This window comes from Cydia strobilella, chromosome 1 (genome assembly GCF_947568885.1).
Source record: "Cydia strobilella chromosome 1, ilCydStro3.1, whole genome shotgun sequence".
NCBI lineage: Eukaryota > Metazoa > Arthropoda > Insecta > Lepidoptera > Tortricidae > Cydia > Cydia strobilella.
In genome coordinates this window covers 15,987,898-16,012,280 of record NC_086041.1, presented here as the reverse complement: position 1 = coordinate 16,012,280, position 24,383 = coordinate 15,987,898, and the positions used below count along the sequence as shown (strand labels likewise).

The 24,383-nt window shown below is 38.0% G+C and overlaps 1 protein-coding gene across 5 annotated transcripts in view; it reads left to right on the top strand.

The window, feature by feature from the left end:
* The first annotated feature begins 1,976 nt into the window (after window positions 1-1,976).
* LOC134745782 (embryonic polarity protein dorsal) overlaps window positions 1,977-24,383 on the top strand; it is a 72,602-nt gene continuing 50,195 nt past the window's right edge. For 4 of the 5 annotated variants that reach the window (XM_063679901.1, XM_063679894.1, XM_063679886.1 and 1 more), the window contains exons 1-2: window positions 2,313-2,562; window positions 20,386-20,451. In XM_063679901.1, the coding sequence (XP_063535971.1) occupies window positions 2,547-2,562; window positions 20,386-20,451 (82 nt within the window). In that variant the 5' untranslated portion in view covers window positions 2,313-2,546. The other variant, XM_063679879.1, reaches the window with a different exon arrangement.

The following is a 24,383-nucleotide window of genomic DNA, read 5'->3' as shown; positions in this document are numbered from 1 at the left end:
ACTAAGTAATTAATCACGATGCTAACTATCAAGATGGCGCTCGAACCGGAAGTGACACCAGTAGCTTCAATGACCGGAAAGTGGCGGGAAACAGAAAGTCAAAGACATGGAGACTGTATAAAGGAGCCAAATCTCTATGTATGAAAAGTGTCCATCAAAAAACAGTAATTAGGCGGCGCCACCATACACCGAAATACTACCAAAAACAACCTACGTAATTTGGTCGGGTTATTTGTTGCCTTATATGGTTCATATTTCATTATACTCATGTCCCAGAGCCTAACTAGCGCCACCGGAGAGATTAGGAACTATTATTTAAAGCTGAAAGCGGTCACGTTTGTAACAATTCTGCCATACAGATTGTCATCCTTTCTATACCATCCATAGTCAAAGAGAAGAGTGAAGTGAAATATTCGTGTTCTCTTTTGCGCACATGAAAAAAGTTTCTTGCAGTGTCATATAAATAAGGCGCATGCGTAAAATTTGCATCTTTTTTTTTTTTTACATTTATGGCCTGAAAATTTGCATCATATGAAGAGGCGTTTTTTAGTTTGCCTTACTTGTATATTTTTATTATGGTTCCGTATACATTTTTAACATATAAATCGAGGGAACTCTTTATGATTATTATATCGTCATAATTATGATTTCGTCAACAGATGTCTCTGCTAAATACGTAATGTAATGCCTCAATATTTAACTGAAGGGGTAGTATAGTTTGGCCAGGGACTGTCTTATTTCAAACATAAAGAAAATAATACTGTCTTTGACGCTAGTACTAGCAGTACTAGCACCCAAAAGAAAGGGATGTGTGTAGTTTTTTAAATCTTATTTTAGCTCCCCATTCACACTCCTACAGTCCGCCTCGCAGCAATGCGGAGTAGGATATAGCTCACACACTTCCTATATTGCAGTCCCCCTACCAGAGGACCTACCACGAAAGACGAAAATCGAAATTTCGCTATCTGCCTCCCTATCGCTCTTGCGATAAACTAGAATATCCTAGTGATAGAGAGGCAGATAAAGAAATTACGCTTTTCGTTTTTCGCGGTAGGCCCTCGCCCTCGTGTCGGTCGGTGCTCCTGCATTAACAATCACGGTCCAATTCACTACATGACAGTCCTGCGCGACGGACTGCAAGCGGTGGGCGGGGCTTGTAGGATTTAGGCATCTTAGGGCCGTAACACACCGTCGCACCGCACCAAGGTCATTGTGCGACGCATCCATAAGTAAGAGCGAGAAAGCGATATCTCTTTTCGCTCTTACTTATGGGTACGTCGCATAATGATCTTGGTGCGGTGCGATGGTGTGGTACGCCGTTACCTGGGTTTGGTAGGAAGCCACGTAGTTCGCGCGCGATTCCATTCACAATCCTACATAATGAGGCGGACGGCGAGGCGGACTACCATGTAGGAGTTTGAATGGGGTGCTTTATTGACAAATTTGGTTTGCCAGAATAAAAATGTGTAATAAGATTTTTTATAAAGGGCCCTCCACACTCGTGCGCAAATCGCGGCGCGAAACCGCGAACGCGAGTGTGGAGTCTATTTCGCTAATCAGCGAAATCGACTCCACACTCGCGCTCACGGCTTCGCGCCGCGTAGTCTGGAGCGAGCTTAACTACTACTACTACTAGCTACTCTGGCAAGCTAGCTTTATTAGTAGAAAAAGTTAAAAAATGTAGGTTCGAATCGAAGCGTCGATCTCCCACATAAATTTTGTATTAGGTTCGCGCCTTTTTCTACTGACTTAAATTGAAGAGATTGTACAATTTGCAAAGAAAATTTGTACAATTTGCAAAGAAAATTTGTGCGAAACTCAAACAGTAGTTTGCAATCCAAAAAACGCTTCATTCAATCAGTCTTCCATACTTCGCATCCAGGCCATAAATGTTAAAAAAAAAAAAAAAAAAATCAGTCTTCCAGTTAAAAAAAAAAAAAAAAAAAAACAGTCTTCCATGGTGTGCTGGTGTGAGTGATGTGACATTTGATGCAAGTTTCTCACGCACACTAACGCGCCAGTATTATTTTTGTCGTGACGCTCACTTCTTCCTTCTTCGTAAAGGTGTTTAAAGTGATATTTCCACCCAACCCAACCTGTTGTTTCCAATTGTATTCGCGTCTCATCGGCTTACCTATGAACTTTGTAGTGTTTTTATTGTGATAATGAACTAAAAGTGTCAGTTGTCAAGACATAACCTCTGATTAATTTCTTGGAACCGTGCGTGCTACGTTCGAGACGAGACCTTGATAACTAGTTCCTTGGACAAACGAAGAGACAGTTATTATTATAGGATGCTCATGGAGGTACGTCTTTAGCTTGCATCGGTATTGTGGCGGTCGATCGCGTGCGATAGTTTTAATCGGAAAAGTTTCATCAGTGAGGTGGTGTGTTCGAGATTACAGTTTTTTGCATTTCGCTGTTAATAGTGCGTAGCGGTCAGTGATATGTCGAATTTCATTAAATGTGCGATCTGATTATCGAGTGCGACCGCCAAGGAGCGCAGTGTGGCGTCGACAACGCATTTTAAATCGTATTAAAGTGCGATGGACGACATCGGAGGTAAATGATGCATGCCTGTCCTAAATTGCTTTGGATGCAAGGACACGGTCACGCTCATGGCACTTCTTTTATGGCATGTAGTTTTTAGAGGCTTAGGCACACTTACTGCATCTAGATCTTTTATTTGTAGTAGAAATTGCATTGGAAGCTTTTGGTAGATGTAGTGTGCTGTGGTGGAGTGTTCTATAAATAACTCGAAAGCTGGCCGCGCACTAGAAAGTGGTTGCTTCCATCAGGTGTTGAACCATTATTTTGATGTAATTGGCCTTATCATGACCGATTATATTGATGTTGTTGCCCTTATCAAATCATTCTGGTTGAATTCATGTTGTTGAATGTGAATAAACATAAATTTCATGTGCTTAAATTATGTAGTGATATCCTGTGCCCTTAATACCATTGATACCCTTATTGCCTCTGTCTAAAAATACTGCTACCTATAAATGGAATTAATCAATCACTAAACAAGGTGTGGGTGTGGCAGACTAGCAGGCTACAATAGCTGTTTGAATTAGCATTTGCTAATGTTTATTTTGAATAACCTATTCACATTTAATTCATGTAAGTTGTAAGGTTGTTTTTGTCTATATGCCCTGGGTGCATTGTGATTTTATACATCTTATGTTATCCACTCATTTATGAAACTTATTATGTGTGCATTATTTATACACCTGAGTCTTGCCCATGGCAAGTAATTTTGTTATTACCAAAATTACCATGGGCATAATGTAATACTATCTTGTTTTATTTTACTGCATTGAATATTTCCATTATCAAGTTTATAAATTATTTGGTAAATTAAAGTTGTTAGTTTTACAATATCAAATTATTTACACATTTATCAAACCTGCCCCACCATTGCATTGCACTCATGGCTACAGATTTCTCACTAATTTAATGAATATTTTGCAAAAAAGAAACAAATTGGAATGAAATGGAAAGTTTAATTTTGCATACAAAATGATCGGAAGTTTCGATAGTTATTCCATGTGAAAATTTTGCAATTCTGGGAAATTACCGATGGCACATCAATACTCGTGGCAAATGTACGGTCAGCATTAAATACATAATGATGGCCAACATGGCCAAATATATTACACCAAACCAAACCTTTGTTGCCACAGAAATAAAGATGTGTTCTGATAAATTTCGCCACTTTTGCTGCTTTGCAGCTATTTAATGCTGACTGTAAGCAAATAAAAAATAAAATGCAAACACATAAATTCAATGATACATTTAATTAAATATTTTAAACTAGTACATATATCTATGTGTATAAACCCCATAACTGCTTTGAAAAAAAGGCAATTTTCTTCCCTTAATGCCACATATTTTCCTGTAGTAAATCATGATTTTAATTCAATATAAGTAAATAAGACATTATCCTATTTATTTTTATATCTCATTGCATGGCCTGGCAGAAGCGCTGGTGGCCTAGCGGTAAGAGCGTGCGACTTTCAATCCGGAGGTCGCGGGTTCAAACCCCCGGCTCGTACCAATGAGTTTTTCGGAACTTATGTATGAAATATCATTTGATATTTATACCAGTCGCTTTTCGGTGAAGGAAAACATCGTGAGGAAACCGGACTAATCCTAACAAGGCCTAGTTTCCCCCTCTGGGTTGGAAGGTCAGATGGCAATCGCTTTCGTAAAAACAAGTGCCTATGTCAATTCTTAGGATTAGTTGTCAAGCGGACCCCAGGCTCCCATGAGCCGTGGCAAAATGCCGGGATAACGCGAGGAAGATGATGATTGCATGGCCTGGCAATAAAAATAAAAAATAAATAAAAAAGCCGTTTTTTCACACTAAGTTTAGGTTACATTTGTAGGTTGAATCTATTTTAATTTGCTTAGTGGTGAGCGCCTGGCAATAAAAAACTCTAAATTACTAACTGACTTAGTTGCAACGACATAACTACCCTTAAATGAGTTCATTGTTGTATTTTTAGGGTTCCGAACCTCAAAAGGAAAAAAACGGATGTCTGTCTGTCCGTTTGTCATAGCCTATTTTCTCCGAAACTACTGGACCAATTAAGTTGAAATTTGGTATACATATGTAAGTTTGTGACCCAAAGACCGACATGTAACGTAAACAAATGAATTTTAAACATGGGGGCCACTTTTGGGGGGTAAATGAGAAAATTAAAAAATAAAGTTTTTCAAACTATATCGTGTTACATGTCAAATGAAAGAGCTCATTGTGAGAATCTCAAATATATTTTTTTTATAATTTTAGGATAAACAGTTTAGAAGTTATTCAAGACAATAGGCAAAAAATGACCATTCCTTTATCTCCGAAACTACGCAAAATATATCTTTACCTATACATCACAGGAAAACCTATTAGAAATGTGCAGTCAAGCGTGAGTCGGACTTAATTACTTAGTTTTTGATCTGACCCCTATGGGTTTTTTAAAGATATTTCACTCACGTTTCACATAAAAAATACATTGTTTAAACTGTGTAATGTACGGAACCCTTGGAACGCGAGTCCGACTCGCACTTGGCCGGTTTTTGAAATCAGTTTGCATGTACACAGATGTCTAAATTATTAGTTATCACATATCTAACTAGATTATTCATTCATTCATTCATTTATTCCTTTATAAAACATAGTTTTACATGTCAAATACAGTATTTCATATTTACAACTATTTACATCTAAGTTACATAGCAAGACACATCAGTATGACTATAATATTAGGTATAAGATAATTATGTCGGGTAGGTACAATTATTATTTAAAATTTATTATTTATAGGTTTAAATGATTACAGTAAGTTCATATAAGTATATCATATCACATAATTATGGTTAGTTAAATTCTTATTTTATATTTCTATAGCTTGGGATTGTAAACCAGTTCAAGAGTGCACGCCGTCAAAAAAATTATATTTATTTTAAGAGTCTGGATCATTCTACTTACTATATTTTTTCTCCTTTCATAGATTAGATTAGGTCATGCATGACACTAAAAAATACCAGTGTTTGTCTCTTATTTCAGGTCCTGAGAGCTATAGTACCTACACTCTGCATTTTTATGACTAATATGAAGTTGCAAGACAAAAGTGAATATTTATTTTATTAAAAAGTCATGTTTTTTGAGAAAGCATACTAGAAGCCATTTTAATAATACTTAGATTTAATAATTGTACAAAAAACAAGAAAAGTTGCAAAAAGAGAATTAGTGTTTTAACACAGTTACACACTTTACATTGTTTTCACAATGTGGTGTATGGGCGGCTGGGCGCCCCTCTTAAATAAACAAATATTGTAGGGCAATCTTTATACAGAGCAACCTAACCCCCAACCAAGCCAAGCTTGTACCACAACGGGTATTAGACCACAATATACATATTCAGATATAAAAAACATCCATAATTCGGGAACAAATATTTGTAAAAAACACAAAAAAAACTGGCCAAGTGAGAGTCGGACTCGCACACTAAGGGTTCCGTACCATTACACAAAAAACGGCATAAAATCACGTTTGTTGTATGGGAGCCCCACTTAAATATGTTTATGAAATTAAATGTTTTTTTATTAATCTTTTGTTTGAGTTGATTGAATGAAAGGTAAATTGCGGTTTACGATTTATGACGTATTAAAAAAAACTTCTTACTAGATCTTGTTCAAACCAATTTTTGGTGGAAGTTTGCATGGTAATGTACAGTCAGCTGCAGAGAAAAAGTACCCCCCCCTGCATAGAAATTTGTATGCAAAGGTGCTAAGCTAATAGTATTGCTGACTGTACATCATATTTTTTTGGGGGGGGGGGGGGGGGGACACTCATTTTACCACTTTGGAAGTGTCTCCCGCGCAAACTATTCAGTTTAGAAAAAAATGATATTAGAAACCTCAATATCATTTTTGAAGACCACACATGAGTTATACACCATTTTATTGAAGTTAGTGATGTGTTATGTGTAGGTACATAACAGCTACCTTTCAAAGGCACTTATTATACTGTGATGACTAATCTGTACATCACTTTCAAATCTTTCAATGTATTGTATAGGTATAGGTACCTACCTATAGCTACCTGCTTATCGTCACTACTTGAAAAAAAAAAACTCGTATCTGTTTTTTGACATTTTTAGGGTTCCGTACCCAAAGGGTAAAAAGGGACCCTATTACTAAGACTCCGCTGTCCGACCGTCCGTCCGTCTGTCTGTCCGTCTGTCTGTCCGTCTGTCAAGTCTGTCTGTCTGTCTGGCCGTCTGTCTGGCAAGCCAGCTTTATCAGTAGAAAAAGGCGACAAAAATTTGAAAAATTTAGGCGCGAAGGATTGATTAATTTCGCGCCTTTTTCTACGGACAAAGTTGGCTTGCCAGAGAAAATGCGTTATTTTTTAAAACGTAAGCAAACCGCGGACCGGACATAAACCCTTTCCTCGATAAAAGCCTTTCAATGGGCGTCCCTTTAAGATGGCTAACCCAGAAAAAGACTTACCAATTCGAACTGCCAGCCCATTCATTTGACTATTCCTGACCAAAAAACTTACCAAACAATAAAACTAGCCCTTTAAAAGGGCTACCCTAACAATTTAGCGCTTTTTATAAAACTTCCACTTATTATTTTAGCCAACTTTTGTATGTGGCCAGTATTGATTGACATTTATACATATGAAACCTTTTACAATCTCTAGTAAAATAGATACTGACGATTCCGACTACATGATATAGTATTAAAGTAGACTATCATTCGCTATCAGATGCAAAATAATGTGTGCTTTTTGATTAAGGTAAATGGTTTAAATTAGCACGCTTATAAATGCTAAAAGCGTAGGTATTCTTTTATAAGGCTAACCGTTATAAGCAACATGCTTGTATTGGCGAGTGGATGATAAGGGTTTTGTAAGGGTATTTGAATATCACTTAATCATATGGGTTAGCGCTTACACAAGGGCTTTAAAAGTAAAATAAAAGGGTTTTATCGGGGAAAGGGTATGGCAAGTTAAGCCTTATCAAAACCCATACAAAACCCTATATAAGGGATAGCGGGCCGGTCCCTGAAACAAACACGGTGTCCCTGGCACGAACGTCCAAACTAACTGGTATCTTGTTAAATGACCATAAGTAGTAAGTAAAGTACCGGCATCATTTTGTTTACAAACATTGTACGAGTACATGTATTTATAATTAACGTAAGTATATGCGTATTTATTTGTGAATCGATTTACAAGAACTTATTACAATTTATCCTGGTTCTCCTGGTTTCACACAACAATAGGTTAATTATTCATTTATTTATCTCACTTAACTATACGTAATACGGTACGTGAATGTAAATAAGCTGTGGTAACATGTTTAAATACCTCTTTTTTTCTTCATTAAACTGTTACCACAATATTTTCACGCAACCAAAAACACTAATTTAACAACTTTATCAGGAATCACGTCACAGAGAGGGGTGAAAAACTGAAGACATATATCAATAGGCCTATTTTCAATTCAGTCAATAAGCTTATTTAGAGTTAGACCAAACTTAGTTGGCAGTGATTTTGATAGCCCAGACCATGCAAGTGTTATTTTAAATAATGAACCCCCGTGGACGTCAGCTGCCGCTCCGTTGGTGGGTTGAGGAATGGCAGGCAGCGAAATACACAAAAAAAAATGTCCTCTCCTCCCGCTTGATACTTTGTCAGATGATAGTTTAGATGCTAATGTGAATAAAAAATGGTCAGCCGGTTGTATCTCGGTGGATCGTCAGCTGGTCACATAAACATGTAAAACGAAAAATCTTTTCACTCATCGCATCCCATTTCATATACTTTGTCCGATGGTAGTTTAGATGATATTGTTAATAAAACAAATCGTCGGCCGGTTGTATCGCGGTAGAAAGACCGTCAGCTGTTAAACATTATTGCTAGTTTAAAAATAATTTTAATAAGGGCTAACGCGTATGAATTCGCCGCTAGGGGCGCTAGTGTAGATGGTGGTCTTTTCCATAGTTCGAAATGTCAAATGTCACTTGTCACTTCAATGACTGACAGCTGTTCTTTAGTCTTTTGGACAACCATCAACAGAGGCGCCAACTGGTGAGCAAAAAAACGATAGCCCTCATTGATTTATTAAGTAGAAATAACCAAAACTAACCGCAAAATGGCCCGTTGTGTTATTTTTATTACGGCGAAACTATAAATTTCAGGAAAAAAGTGAAATGTTATAATTGTTGAACAATAAATGAAGATTCATATATATTTTTTTCATAATAATTTTTTTGTTTAACCATTTAGAAGAAATAGGCCATAATAGGCTCTAGACAGTAACAGTAAGTAAGGGGTGTACCGAAAAAAAACTGTAAATTTCAAACGGCTGTAATTTTATTTCCAAGCGCAGTTAAAAGTCCTATTATCTATCTATATATACACTCGGGAGCAAAAAAATCGACTCAAGTCACATACAGTCAATCATAAGAGGAAAATGTTCCGACCATACCACATCGTTCAGCACGCTAACACTTGAGACGGTATTTATTCCAGCATAGGTGGTAACGCATTGATCTAACCACCTTCGAACTCCGTGTCCGTGATCCTCACTCATCTATATATATATAAACGTAAAAGTCCTGACTGACTGACTCACTTAAATCAACGCCCAGCCCAAACCGTTGGACCTAGAGAGCTGATTTTTTTTACAATAGGTAGTTTTTATAACGTTAGTGTCCACTAAGAAGGAGTTTTTCAAAATTCATCCCCCAAAGGGATGAAATGGGGGTCCAAAGTTTGTATGGGGTTCAAGTTTTATTTTAAGCTATGAATTCGAACCTTGGGTAAAAGATATATTATTAAAAAACAAGAAAACTGCTTTCAGCGTTTTTGAAAATTCATCCCCTAAGGTGGTGAAAAAGGGGTTCAAAGTTTGTATGGAGATCAAAATTTTTATCAAATGCGGGACTTAAAACTTTGTATATAGGCATATTATACAGGAAAAGTAATTTCAGCGTTTTTAAAAATTCATCACCTAAAAGGGTTAAAAAGGGGTTGAAAGTTTGAAACCATTACAAAATATTAATGCTTAGAAACTTCTTCGAAAGGCATAATAGCCGCTTACAAAAAAAATATTTCGACGTTTTTGGAAATTTAAACAGTGGAGGGGAGGGGGTTAAACACGGGATGAAAGTTTGTCTTGGGGTTCAAATTTTATTATAAGGTAGGAACTTGAAACTTTTCACAAAGGTGTTATATTTAAAAAAAAACAAGAAAACTAATTTCAGCGTTCTTAAAAATTCATCCCCCAAAGTGGTGAAAAGGGGGTTGAAAGTTTGTATAGGGTTCAAATTTTATTTTAAGCTAGAAATCAGAAACTTTGTAAAAAGGTATATCATTAAAAGAGTAGAAACGTGATTTTAGCGTTTTTGAAAATTAATACTCCAAGGTGGTGAAAAGGGGGTTGAAAGTTTGTATAGAGATCAAACATTTATTTGAGTGCGGGACTTGAATCTTTGTTTAAAGGCATATTATTCTAATAAAACAAGAAAAGTAATTTCAGCGTTTTTATTAATCCATCCCGTAAAGTGGTTAAAAAGGGGTTGAAAATTTGTAGGGGTCCTCATTTTATTTTAAGCTAGGTACTTGAAATTATGTAGAAAGATATTTAATTAAAAGGGAAGAAAACTTATTTCAGCATTTTTGAAAATTTATCCCCCAAGGTGGTAAAAAAGAGGTTGAAAGTTTGTATGGAGATCAAACCTTTTTTGCGTACAGGACTTCAGTCTGTTGTATAAAGGCATATTTTTAGAATACAAGAAAAGTAATTTTAGCGTTTTTAAATATTCATCCCCTAAAAGGGTTAAAAAAGGGTTGAAAATTTGAATCCATTACAAATGCTTTGAAACTTCTTAGAAAGGCATTATATAATATTACAAAAAAAGTTATATCAACGTTCTTAACAATTCATCCCCTAAGGGGGTAAAAAAGACGATGTAGTTTATATGTAGTACAAGTTTTCGTTTAAGCTAGGAACAACATGAAACTTGGTAAAAGGGCATTATATTATAACTAGAGACCTGTTGCGGCGCTAAAACGCCGCTAGAGTATGGTTCTAAAAGTTAGGTTGCCTGCCCACTGAAGCGGAGCGGTAAGCGGGGAAAATATCTAGCAATAGAATTTCATTAAAATTTCAGAGCAGAGATTTTATGCCATTCAGTCGGTGGATTTTTTCCTCGCTCATCGCTCCGCCACCTCGCTCCGCTTCTGTGGACAGGCAGCCTAAGACTGAACGCTTAATGAAATCAGGAAATGTGACGTCTTCAGATGAATCACTGGCTGTCACTATCTATTTGATGCTGACTATACCCACAGAATATGAAATCTTACACATAATTATTTCTTATAAAAAGGCGACACGTTTGTATAATTTTAGCGTATTATATTTCGGTCGCGTATCACCTACCAGCATGTTTTGTGATCGTTAGTTTTGATGCAAAAAAGACATAATTATTGTCTATCTTTTCGCATCTTTCTAAACTAAAAATCATGATACGCGACCGCGATATGATACGGTAAATCAAGATTTCGTGGATAGGATTCCTTCTTGTCATTTGGCTCTCATGCCTAAAATTTCATAGGGCTAGAGTATAATTTATATTTAATTCTCTTTTTCCTATTATTCATGAGACTGAAGTTTACAAACATTTTACAAACATTCCGTGACATTCCGTGTCTGGGCTATACCGCGAAAATCGAAGTTCAAATTGCGGGCATCTTTCTCTGTCACTCTAATTACGCCTTCATTGGAGTAAAAGAGAAAGATCCCCGCAATTTGCGAATTTCGGTTTTCGCGGTAGACCCTCTGACTTAATAATAGACATAGTATATATACACGTAGTTATAGACATGAAACCGAGCGACCAGGGTATGGATGGTATAGAAAGGAGAAGCAGAATTGTTGCAAAAGTGACCGCTTTCAGCTTTAAATAATAGTTCCTAATCTCTCCGGTGGCGCTAGTTAGGCTCTGGGACATGAGTTGTTTTTAGTAGTATTTCGGTGTATGGTGGCGCCGCCTAATTACTGTTTTTTGATGGACACTTTTCGTACATAGAGATTTGGCTCCTTTATATAGTCTCCATGGACCAGGGTTAAGAGAAAGACATATTCATGTATTGACAGTTACATGTATGGCAGCATAATCCTTTTTAGGGTTCCGTACCCAAAGGGTAAAATCGGGACCCTATTACTAAGACTCCGCTGTCCGTCTGTCTGTCACCAGGCAGTATCTCACGAACCGTGATAGCTAGACAGTTGAAATTTTCACAGATGATGTATTATGTTGCCGCTACAACAACAAACACTAAAAAGTACGGAACCCTCGGTGGGCGAGTCCGACTCGCACTTGGCCGGTTTTTTCTCTTTCACTCTTATAAATTTCGGTATTTCGCCATCGCCTCCATTTCATTCGGCATTTTTTCATGGTCGGGTTATGCCATCATAGCAAACCCGACCATGAAAAAATGCCCGGTCGGTAATAAAAATAAAGCATGGCACTATTTTCTCTTTCCTCTTATATGAATCGCAATAAGACTATCTTTCTCTATCAAAGAGTGTCAGGCCCTTGAACCTAATTTTTTTTTTAATTTACTTTTTTGAAAGTCTGTACAACGACTGGACCGCGACCTTGGTACCGTCAAAATATCTCTTTCTCGCTCTCGGCGTACGGCCCCCACCTTAAGCGCCTAACACATTACCGCACCGCACCGGTCATTGTGCGATGCACCTATAAGTAAGAGCGAGAAAGAGATATTGCTTTTTCGCTCTTACTTACCCATATGTAAGTCACACAATGACCTTGGTGCGGTGCGGTAATGTGTTAGCCGCTTTATAGCCGTATTTAATAGACTATCGTAAAAGCCATTAGAGACTACCACACGTCAGCGCGACCTTGGTGCGATGCGGCGCACGTATCGATAGTACGCAAGGTGGTGGTGGTCACCGTACGTACGTTAAGGACGCAGCTTTAAGTTAGAGCGAGAAAGGAATATTATAGCCGTATTTAACAGACTATCGTAAAAGCCGTTAGAGACTACCACACCTCACCGCGGCCTTGGTGCGGTGCGGCGCACGTATCGATAGTGTGCAAGGTTGTCACTGTACATACGTTAAGGACGCAGCTATAAGTTAGAGCGAGTAAGAGATTTTGACCGCACCAATACGGCTTTTCGAGATATTCTCTTTCTCGCTCTCACTTATGGGTGTGGCGCACCAAGATCGCGGTGCGGTGCGGTAGTCTGTTACGGCTTTTACATACGATCGCACATACGTCGCACCGCACCAAGGGCGCGGACCGATGCGGAAAATGGGGTTGGCCGGTCGACATAATTAGCAGAGGGCGCCAGCATAGCTTGCCCTGTCAATCCCTACAATTGAGTCGAATTTTTGTTTTTTTAATTCCCTGGATGCCAGCCCTTTAAGCCAAATCTCATAGAAAAAGGGGCAAGCTATGATGGCGCCATCTCTGCAAACCTTTGACAGTTGCCAACCCCATTGGCTGACCGTTTACCTTAAAGATCCGACATCATTTAACATCCTCATAAGAACAAACCTCGCCATACGTGCTTTTTGAAGTAAATATAGATGGTTTATGGTGGGCTGGTGGGCTACAAATTCTGTCCCTCACGGGCGCACGCGGTAAGCCACTTCTATAGGATCCTACCTTCTATGTGCCAAAGCAACAATAAAATAATTTTTAAGAAAAAAAAAACGACTTCAATGGGGGATGCCGCTGAAAGCATTCTTAGATTCCAGACAATGAAATGAAAAAGACAGCATCTTTTGCCTAATTATGTAGAGAAGGAGGTAAACCGACCCACTTTTCTTTTTAAGGATTTCGTTTTTGTAAGGGTCGCAGCTCAAACCTAACCTAACCTACTTTTCTGATAGCAGTTCTGTTCTGTGAGAATCGCAGTTCAAAAGCTACCCACCACCCACCTAACCCACTTTTCTAGTAGCATTTCCGGGTCCGGGTCTGGGTCCGGATCCGAGTCCGGGTCCGTGTCCGGCTGTCCGGGTCCAGGTTTGGGTCAGTTCGGTCCGGGTCCGGGTCCGAGTTGGGGTCCATGTTCAGACCCGGGTCCAGGTCCGAGTTCGGGTCCAAGTTTGGGTTTGGGTCCATAAGGAAGAGAACAAATCGCCAAACGTGAACTATGTGTCATTGAAGAGTTCCATTCTGATCATCATCAGCAGTTCCACTTCATCAAATGTCACTTTTTTAAATGTAAATGCTGGATTTATTGATGAAAATACAAAAATCACTATATGTATGCCTTTCACATTTGGCACCCCAATACCAGCTTCTCCCTCTGGACCGCATCCAGCGAAGAGCGACTCGAATTGTCGACTGCCAGCGTATTTCGGAACGGCTTGACTCCTTGGCGCTGTGTAGAGATGTGGCCTCGCTCTGCATTTTCTATCGCGTGTATAACGGGGAGTGCTCCGAGGAATTGTTCGGATTAATCCCTGCAGCTTCTTTTCGCTATCGCCCTACGCGACAACATTACCATCCTCACCACTTAGATGGTTGGCAGTCCTCAACTGTGCGTTTCTCTAGAAACTTCCTGCCTCGCACAGCTAAACTGTGGAATGAACTGTCGCCTGCGGTATTTCCGGACCGATATGACCTTCAAACCTTCAAGAAAAGAGCGTATTCCCATCTTAAAGGCCGGCAACGCACTTACAACCCCTCTGGTGTTGCGGGTGTCCATGGGCGGCGGTAATCGCTTACCATCAGGTGATCCGTCTGCTCGTTTGCCTCCTATTTCATAAAAAAAAAAAGTAACAAACATTTTAAAAAAAAAAACAACCGAATTGAGAACCTCCTCCTTTGAAATCTTGAAGTCGGTTAATAAACATGTGTCATCTTGATGAGTACGATGTGGATGACACATGTCTTACATGTTGTCAAACACAATAATAAAATTTTATGGTATTTTAATATAATTTTTAGTGTGGTGTATGCATGTTACAGTCTCAAAACAAATATTTGAATGGATTGGATACCTTACATATATAGGTTAGAGTTCAATTCAATCTCAAGTCAGAACAAAGGTCACGTGGTACATTTTTTCAAATTAACTTTTTAGTACTTTTTCGGGAAAAAATCAAAAAACTAAGAGCTTATTGCAAATCTGTAGCATGAGACGAATCAAATGACATATAATTTATTAAAATCGGACCATAACTGTAGATCTGATGGGATGAACAAAAATCGGCCTCGCGTAATATATATATAGATAGACGAAAACTGATTGCACCGTGTTTGTAAAGTTTGTATTAATAAAGTTTGCATCGGGAGCGAGCATTTTATTTTAATAGTGGACTTGAAAATCTAAGTGTTGAGAAGGATTATATCGAGAACAATTTTTTTCAGTTAGGGACTTGAAACTTCGTACTTTGTGAAAGACAATTTTCATGCGTTGTATAAAATTACTAACAAATGATTAACCGTCCCTACTGATATCTTTTGCTGCATAATGTTACAAATCCACGCGTACGAAGTCGCGGGCAACAGCTAGTTAAATTATATATTCCAATATAAATAATTCTGACTTTACGCCATGTGACGTTACACCGGTGAACAGAAGAGATCACTGAAATTTAATCTTTTCCAAATGGCAAGAAAATGTTCCAAAAATCCTTATCAATTGCATTAGTTTTTTTTCATTTGAAGTTTACAGTTTTTTTTTCGGTACACCCCTTATATAGTTTCTGAATTAAAGAGGTATTATTTACCATTATAATAATTTACTACCTCCACGAAATGCAAGGTTTATTCGTATCTGAACAAGAAAACATTAGTAAAATACAAATACTAACTATTGCATTATAGCATAGGTACTCGTATTATCGTAGCGGTGGTAAGTAGTACTTTTGATTTTTTTCTTTCGCCTTAGTTTACAGTTTCGCCAAAAAAAATACGACAGGCCGTTTTGGTATTTTTACTAAATGGCTTAATCAATTGTAAGGGTCATCATTTATAAATAGTTTATATTTGGATTATGCCTACTTTCATTTATGATTAATAGCTTATAAAAGAATATCAATTAACTCTTACTTGTCACTGTTCGTTTTCATCATCAACCACCAGTCCACCACCAATCAATAATCTCCCAAAACAATTAAAAAAAAATTAAACTAAAAATCAATAAATAAATAAATATCTATATACAACGTAAATTGATAGCCCATATTAATCAATAATTTGTTATTTTGTTAGGAATCGAACTTTATTAAAAACGTAAAAATGGCAATATGTCTGCGCATGTTAGAAAACTTATTTTTATATTTCAAATGAAATTTTCTCAAACATGAGTGGAAATATTGTCATTATTTTCGTAATAATAGGCTGCGAAACACCGTGATAAGCGCGCTAAAGCGCGTCAGAACCAAATCAACTTTCTGTAATTATTTATTTAGTCTGGCCACAATTACTGCAATTTTATTGCACTTGGGCTCAGCAGAAGCATATATGTAGAGTACAAGGAAGGCACGAGACGAGCGACACAGCCTCCTCGTCTCAAAGCTAGCAAACGACTGCCGGCCACGCCTTTTTCGAGCTACATACGCACGAAATGTTGAATAATATTCGATTTCTTAAAAAAAATAATGATTTTTTAACATTATGAAACATTGCCTGTTAAAAGATTTATTTTAGTTTAAAAATAACTTTAATCGAATAAACCGTTTAGGAGATATAAGCAAAGTTAGTCGCAAAACGGCCTGTATGTCATGTCGTAATGTTTACCCAAAGGGTAAAAACGGGACCCTATTACTGATTCCTCTGTCCGTCTGTCTGTCACTAGGTTGTATCTCATGAACCGTGATAGCTAGACAGTTGAAACTTTCACAAATGATGTATTTCTGTTGTCTCTATAACAACAAATACTAAAAACAGAATAGAATAAATATTTAAGTGGGGCTCCCATACAACAAACGTGATTTTATTGCAGTTTTTTGCGTAATGGTACGGAACCCTTCGTGCGCGAGTCCGACTCACACTTGGCCGGTTTTTTTTACATTTACGGTAGCGAGTGCTTTCCGGTTTCTGTCAGAAACAAGATTAACTGATAATTATACGTTTGTCTTATGTGTTATGTGTATTCGTGTTTTGTAATGATAATAATTTAATAATCTCATAGTACGGTGACGTCACGACTCTCATGTTCTATACTTGTTAAACAATGACATTAAAAGAAAATCCTTCAAGAGCGGATATCTGAGAAACTACTTATACAAGATATCGAAAAACTTGACTAAATAAAACTTATAACAAATTTAATCAACTTTCATTTTGTCACAGGGCGGACACGCCATACATCAAAACTCGCTTGCGTTTATATGTGTGAACGGCACGTTTGTACACGCGTCTTTGTGTGCGTAAGCTGCTTAGGGCTGCCACTTATGTTAGATGTTTTTGAGTTCACGGAGCGTTGTCGTAATACTCGTAATAATAATATCTAACTAAGGAATATAAATATTTTTATTCCTTAATTAAAGACACCATTTTTTAATTCGCAAAATTGACATTACGCGGTTCTATTCTTTCCATTTATGTCCGTCATATTTATGAGAATACAGCGCAGCGTTCATATTTCCAATCATGGTTTGAGTTCCTCGGATTATTTGCACAAAATGTGAAAGAAAAAGTACATGTTGTATTTGCAGGACAATGCTCTTAATTGAAAACTAAAAGTGTAACATTCAATTAATTTATCTTTTTCCAAGAAGTAACAACATCAAACACGATTAAAGTTTAAAATACAACACACACAGCCTTCGTGCGGCGCACTTTCTCGAGGCCTGCCGAAGTGACACGAGCGGGCCGCGGCCGGCCGTGCACACGCAGGATAACCCGACCAAAACGTAAACAAACGAAATTGTATAGGCTACCGTTCACCAAGCAATTGGTCCTTGGTCGGTTTATAATCTTACACTCAACTGTACCTACTTTGAAAGCGGAATTATTATAAATAGTGGCAGAATAACAGCGTCCGTTGCTGAAAACCTTTGGGGCTGCTGTGCCCCGAAGCCTTTTTGGCACAGACATCAGCTGAGCCACCTTCCCTTTCAATTAGTTTGTAAGCATTATCGTGTACTTTTATTATGTACCTATGTTACAACTTCTTGAATAAACGTCTTTTATTATTATTATTATGTTCGTCCTTTACATAATCTCGGGACCATGGGGTCCCGGACATTTGGAAGGCGTGCGTGGGGCCGAAGCCAACACGCAGAGGCCCCTTGTAAAAAGACAATTTACTCTAAAAGGTGATGTGACACCAACCGATGATTATCCCTGTATGCACTATAGTAGTGCACCCAAGGACAAGCCCCGGTTAGTGCAGGACTATTGCAATGATAAGAAACAAAATAAACTAGACTATTGTGTTGAGATGTTAGTGTACTGGTTACCGGGTCTATGGAAATACTATGGCACCTGCCCCAATCTATGTTTAAAAACACGAAAAAAATGGACAGGTGGTGACTCGCCAACTCACAATATGGGTCCCCGAAAACGGCCGCTCGCACGGAGCGACAAGGGGACAACATCGCGTGAGTGGCTCAGGGTGTGAAGAGGTGTCCACCGCTTTCTACCCAGTGGCTGTAAACACTCACAGCCACTGTGCCAACTCGCGTCTTATGCATATTTCACTTCCACCCTGCGAGCATATAGCTCTGACACCCCACTCTGGACGGCCGGTAAAGGCAAGCCAGAGGTGAGAGTCCTGCGGCCCCTGCTCAGTGTTCACTCCAGCCGGCCAATGAAGGCAAGCCGGAGGGAGGGGCCTGACCGACTCTCGGGGGTATGGGACCCAAGGGACGTCACTTCCCATTCAGCTCGCCACAAGCTGCCCTGGGGGCTTATTATTATTATTAAATAGGTATTTGTATTATTGTTTTTATTAATTTAAACGATTATATATAGATATTATATTTTTTTAGATATGATAGTGTAACAAAAAACAAAAAAATAACGTAGGAATAATATCTATGTACCTACCTATAGGTAGTTGAATGTTAGCTAACATTCACAAGTTCAACGAACAGGTTGTTGAAATCGGTAGGTAGGTACCTATCTAAATATTATCACACCTTTAACACTTTTTTATATTGACGTACATTTGGGTTTTCGACAAATTGTAGTTTAAATGAATGTGATTGTAGAAAACGCGTTATTTGATGTATTATCAGTATGATATAGGTACCTACATATTAGGTACACTACACGTAGGTATAAGTATTATTAAGTACATATTTAAAAAAAAAACTTCTTCATTTCTCCAGTTTGATAGGCACCCATACATCGCACCATAGAGTAACTTATACTAGAGCGGTACTGTCAAAGTAAATTTTGTAACCCCAGTAAATTCACTGCCATCTGTCGACACACTTTAAAACAAAAAATGAAGATTTATAAAAATACGATAAAATGTATTTAAATATGGATAAATGATTTTTTTTATTTGCATTAATTATTTTTATGATTTTGACCCATGTTCTTTCACTTATATACGTTAAAATTGTTAAATAACAAACGAAACCGTCAACGCCATCTATACGACAGTTGGCCAAAGCTAGTAGCGCCCTCTGAACGAGAATCAAATTTTCTTGATTTTCAAGGCACGTTTTTTCCTTAGACTGTATCCATCTATTACGGAGTTATATCTATCTTTGATCGCACAATACATCGGCATTTCGAACGTTCCGTCATCGCGTGACCGCGTCGCTAACCGAACTGAGCGGCCGGCGAAAAGCCAGCAATCTAGTGTCGCGGGGCGAGGTAATTCGAGTCGGGGGGGCGGGGCGGTGCGTGGCCGTTCTGTATGATAATACTATTACTTATTCTGTGATTTTGTATAAGTGGCCATGTCGCTAAGACGCATAGTTTCCGAGATAAAATCGAAAAACCGAAAAAAGGGACCTTCAAACCCTCCTGCAGTTTTGTTTCTTTTTAAAAATAAAAGAATGTTTCCTTTAAGTAAAATGAGCTAACTTAAGGTTTTAAGGTACTTTCCCTCCAGGGCCCATATTTTTTTTCTACACTATACTTACATAGTCTTTGAGAACTAATTTTAGACAAAAACATTTAGTAGCAAGTTTGTTGACCTTTGTGCAATGCATGCGCGGTGCACGTGGGTTATATTTTTGCCTTAGAGATCTTCCGCTTCTAGATGTTATTGATGTTAAAAGTAAAAGTTAAAACTGTTTGCTATTCACCTCAAGTATTTATCGTAGTTGCACTGCCTAATTGCACTCACTGATCGAACTGGACTCCCGATTGACCTCGAACCTCGTCAAATCATTCAGGGTCTTGTCTTATGTGAATGTGAAATCTGTACTTCGTTCAACATTTAATTTCCTTTCCTAAATTTAATTTCCCGTTCCCGAATTGTTGTGTTGTGGTAAATATTTTCGTATTTTTCACTGACTCAAGTGCAAAACGCAGTTAGCTGCATGCGTTAGATGTTGTATTTGGTGTCCGTACCTGCAGTCCTGCACTAAACAGATACTGTAAATTTTTGTCGCCAAATTCTAATTCCATAAGGTCTGGGTCTAGGAGACCATTCCACTCGTCATCGTAAACACTATATAGTAATGATTAGTCGAACAGGCACCCTGACTTAAGATCACCGTGTCTGCTGATTAGACTGTGTCTATAACATAAAAAAATATTAACTGAAACTTATCAAAATCTTTCATTGTATCTATTAAAATGTCTTTGGATGTAAGTGTGATAATGATAACTGATAGGTAAGTCAAGAAATTAATATATAAAACATTAATAAAAAAAAGATCAGTAAGATTGATGCCTCTGTTTTCTCCACAGACGCCCTGCAGGGTGTAGCGCACAATGACGAAGAGGCTCCCCCCGACCTGAACATAAGTGAAGTGTGTAAGTATTATTTTATAAAACTAGTAAGTATTACTTATTTTCTTTTATGGAAATTTTGTACCTAGAGAATCTGGAATATGATGCGCCATGAAGTAGACTCGGACCAAGCTGACTATGCTTAGACTTTGTAATGACAAAGTGTGGGAGTATATTTCTATGAAATGTATGTCTGCATTCCCAATTTGTAACTTTTTAATATAAAACCGTGATAAAACCCGACTTTTCAATAGGGGGTATTACTGCAATGTTCTGCCGCCAGAGTGCAGCACTAGCACCTCTTGTAAACCATAGAGTAACTTATTACACTTACCTGTATAAGTAATTCTTAAACGAAATAAACAATTTTTCATTTTCATTTTTTCATTTTCATTTTCATTTTTCATTTTCATTTCATACATACTGTGCCTTAAACAGGTTTTTGATAAGTTTTCAGAGATAATAAAATATGACATTGATGCATTAAGGCGGTTTGTTTACAAAGGGCCTACCGGGAAACGCGAAAATCAAAATTTAGTTATCTTCCTCTTTATCGCTCGAATATGATGATTCAGAATATGCAAGTGATAGGGAGGTTACATAACGAAATTTCGAATTTCTTGCTTCGCGGTAGACCCTCAGATTGTGGTGGATTGTGGTAGTGGCGCCCCCTACGCAGAGTTTCGCGAAATATTCCCTATTACCTGTCATATATCACTCATTGCAAATTTCATACAACCATATGTAGATTTTGCTTTAGGTAATGCTATTAAATACTTAATAGCTGTGAAAAAAAATTGTGTGTCATTTCGACAAACTTTGCTTGACAGTGACGAATATATAGGTAGGCTTGACGTATGAATGATCTACAAAACCATTCAAGCCAACTGATGACGCTGCGCTGGTGAACACTGACGCATTATGTGTCAAATGACCACTATGCTTACTTACATTTCCATACAGATACATACATATTATATATAGTCTGTTCGTCCTGTTTCAGTAGATCACAACTGCCCTCATATCATAAGCCAATTTAGCGGTATCTCAAAAACAAATGACGTTGAAAATGGAATTTGCAGATAAAAAATATAAATAATATACATATTAAGTATATAATATAGACCTGCATGGCTACCACGAGTCGGCGTTTGACATTTACGTTTGCGTCTGCGTGAACTCGATCGCATTCCCTCTATCGCACCAATCCATCAGTGCGAGCAAGATGGACTGCGATTGAGTTCACGCAGTTGTTAACGTAAACGTCAAGTGTCAACTCGTGGTACGGCTACTTACCTCTATCATGTCTTATCGGCCAAGTCGAGTGGTGAGTGAGAAAGACTGAATTTAAAATAGATAACTAATTAGCCTATATTTATGGCTCTTTACCCTTAAGCCGCTGGACATACCTACTATACACAGGTTCCACTTCTTCATTCTGATGGCTCCTCTACATGATGACCCAGCGCTGGACCAGCAAGATGCCCATGCGATGGTTATGGCTCCTCTACACGATGGCCCAGCGCTGGACCAGCAAGATGGTCATGCGATGGTTATGGCTCCTCTACACGATGGCCCAGCGCTGGACCAGCAAGATGGTCATGCGATGGTTATGGCTCCTCTACACGATGGCCCAGCGCTGGACCAGCAAGATGCCCATGCGATGGTTATGGCTCCTCTACACGATGGCCCAGCGCTGGACCAGCAAGATGGTCATGCGATGGTTGAGAGCACGCACTATGGAATGGGCCACGTTTAGATGCGTACCGACACCGTAGTCATCCCAATCCCATCGCCATCCCGCCGCGCCATGAGATGTTTGTGCGTGATGAATGTTTAAGGTTTTGTGAGAAGATGCATGCACGTCCTTCTACAGTTTAAAATGTGCTAATTATTTATTTTTAGATGTTAATATTGTAATTTGTGATAATTGCGATTAATTGTATATTGTTTCTTTTTCTTATAATTTTCTGTGTAAGTTAGCAGTGGTTTGGTATTTTTACTGTTATACTGTTTAACTTGTTTGGTAAATAAATAAATAAGCCATCCGACTGATCCGACACCACTACCCTCTACACGCTGGCCCATCTTAGTGGGCCAGTATGATGGCCCATCGTGTAGAGGAGCCATGAGATGCATATTCCTAATTTGCACAAGTGCCTCAATATGCGCAAGCAAGACCTCGTGCAACAAGCACCATCAATAACCGTAACGAGGCGTGCCGGTTAGCCTAGCAATCTGAAGCTGTTCAGTGCCATTTTGAAATAAACATACCTAGATCTCAATTCGATCTAAATTTCGGATCGTAGTCCTCCGGATGCCGGATGCAACTGTTTTGTGTGTGTGTGTGTGTTATGTCTTTCTATACTTGAACTGAGACTTGTGTGAATTTTGCTCTTCTGCATCGGATACTTAATACATATTGATTTAAGGTAACTTCATATGTTTATAAATATGTAGTTTGTTATTTGTATATCAAATATTCGTTCTTATCACAGATTTAATATATACGCTAGATGACGCAAATACCACGATTTGTATTGAAACCAAGCGTGCCGACTTTTTCATACAAAATTTACGCATAATATAATTTTAAAATTACTTATCTGTAATAGGAAATAATATGTTCTTGCTTTTGGGTGCTCGCAATTTTTGGGTTGTTGCAGTTAAATTATCATGCAACGAAGCATTTTTTAAGTTTTCACGGACGTCCGGCTGCAACTGACGCGCGTGGACTGTAAAGAGCGACGGTCAACCTCGACGCTTGATCGGGGTTCGGACACGCGAAGTAGATGCATTTGCGTCTTCTATGGTATATTTATTTCTGTGGTTCTTATTTATAATTAAATTAAGTAAGTACTCTTACTATTGGGTGCTTTCTCTAGCATTGTTCCCAAAGGCGTTACATCCTTCAAAGGCATTAAAATTGATTATTGGCAACTACAACCGAACCTGTGTTCATACGTAGTTTCATTCATTCACTTGTATTCTTTTCCGAGCAAAGTCGAATGCTCGGTCTCTGTCGCGCTGAAAAACTGCAGGGGCTGAGATGCTTCTCTGAATATTGACAACAAGGGTTATTAAGGGGGGGTTAGGGTTAGGGAGTATTGGTACCTCACCCAACTAAACTATTTAACAGTATTTGACATAACTCGTTAAATTAACGAGTTATGTCACAAATACGTGGTAAATTCAGATATTAAGCAATAGGTAATATGTTTTATAAGGTAATTTTAAGTATTTAGCTATTAAGGTAAACTTGCTATACCCTATTCAGGGTCCATGTTGTGACAATTTAGTTTAAGATAACATCTGTAACAGCATATGGAATGCAATAAATGAAATGAAATGAAATTCAGAAATGTGTGGGTAGGATTGGGAAAATCTATTTCAAGACATATTAGCGCCAATTTTAGAAAATATTTGCATAATTAAGTCATATATTCGTATGGGAAATAAATATGCAAATTATACGTTACGTAGCTCGCTCAGTCGATCACTGGGTATTGAATATTACGTAGTTTTTGTATTATTTTCCCATTCAACTAGTCGGGGAAAACCCGCGGTTTATCCAAGAGTCGTATCGTATCGTAAGCGACTACTAGAATGGTTTTTATACTTTGTTTGTTGTTACTATTACTATCGTTGATTCAGTATTATGTTGATCGACTGGTTGGATGGCTCGTTTGTGTGCAGAGTGTAAAATGTGACAAATACTTTATTATTGCTGTTATATTGACTCCATACGTGAGTATTCTCATTAAAAAAAAGTTCACTAGCAGTTATATTAGTTTTTGTTGGTCTACTGTGCAGTAAATACTAAATGTATTTTACAGTGTTGGCCGTAATTGTTAATTTTAATTAACCATTGATCAATTTTATTAACCATTAGTTCCGCCATTAACCAATTGCATTAAAGTTAATTCGGATTAAATTTTTGAGACGTTAATGGCCAT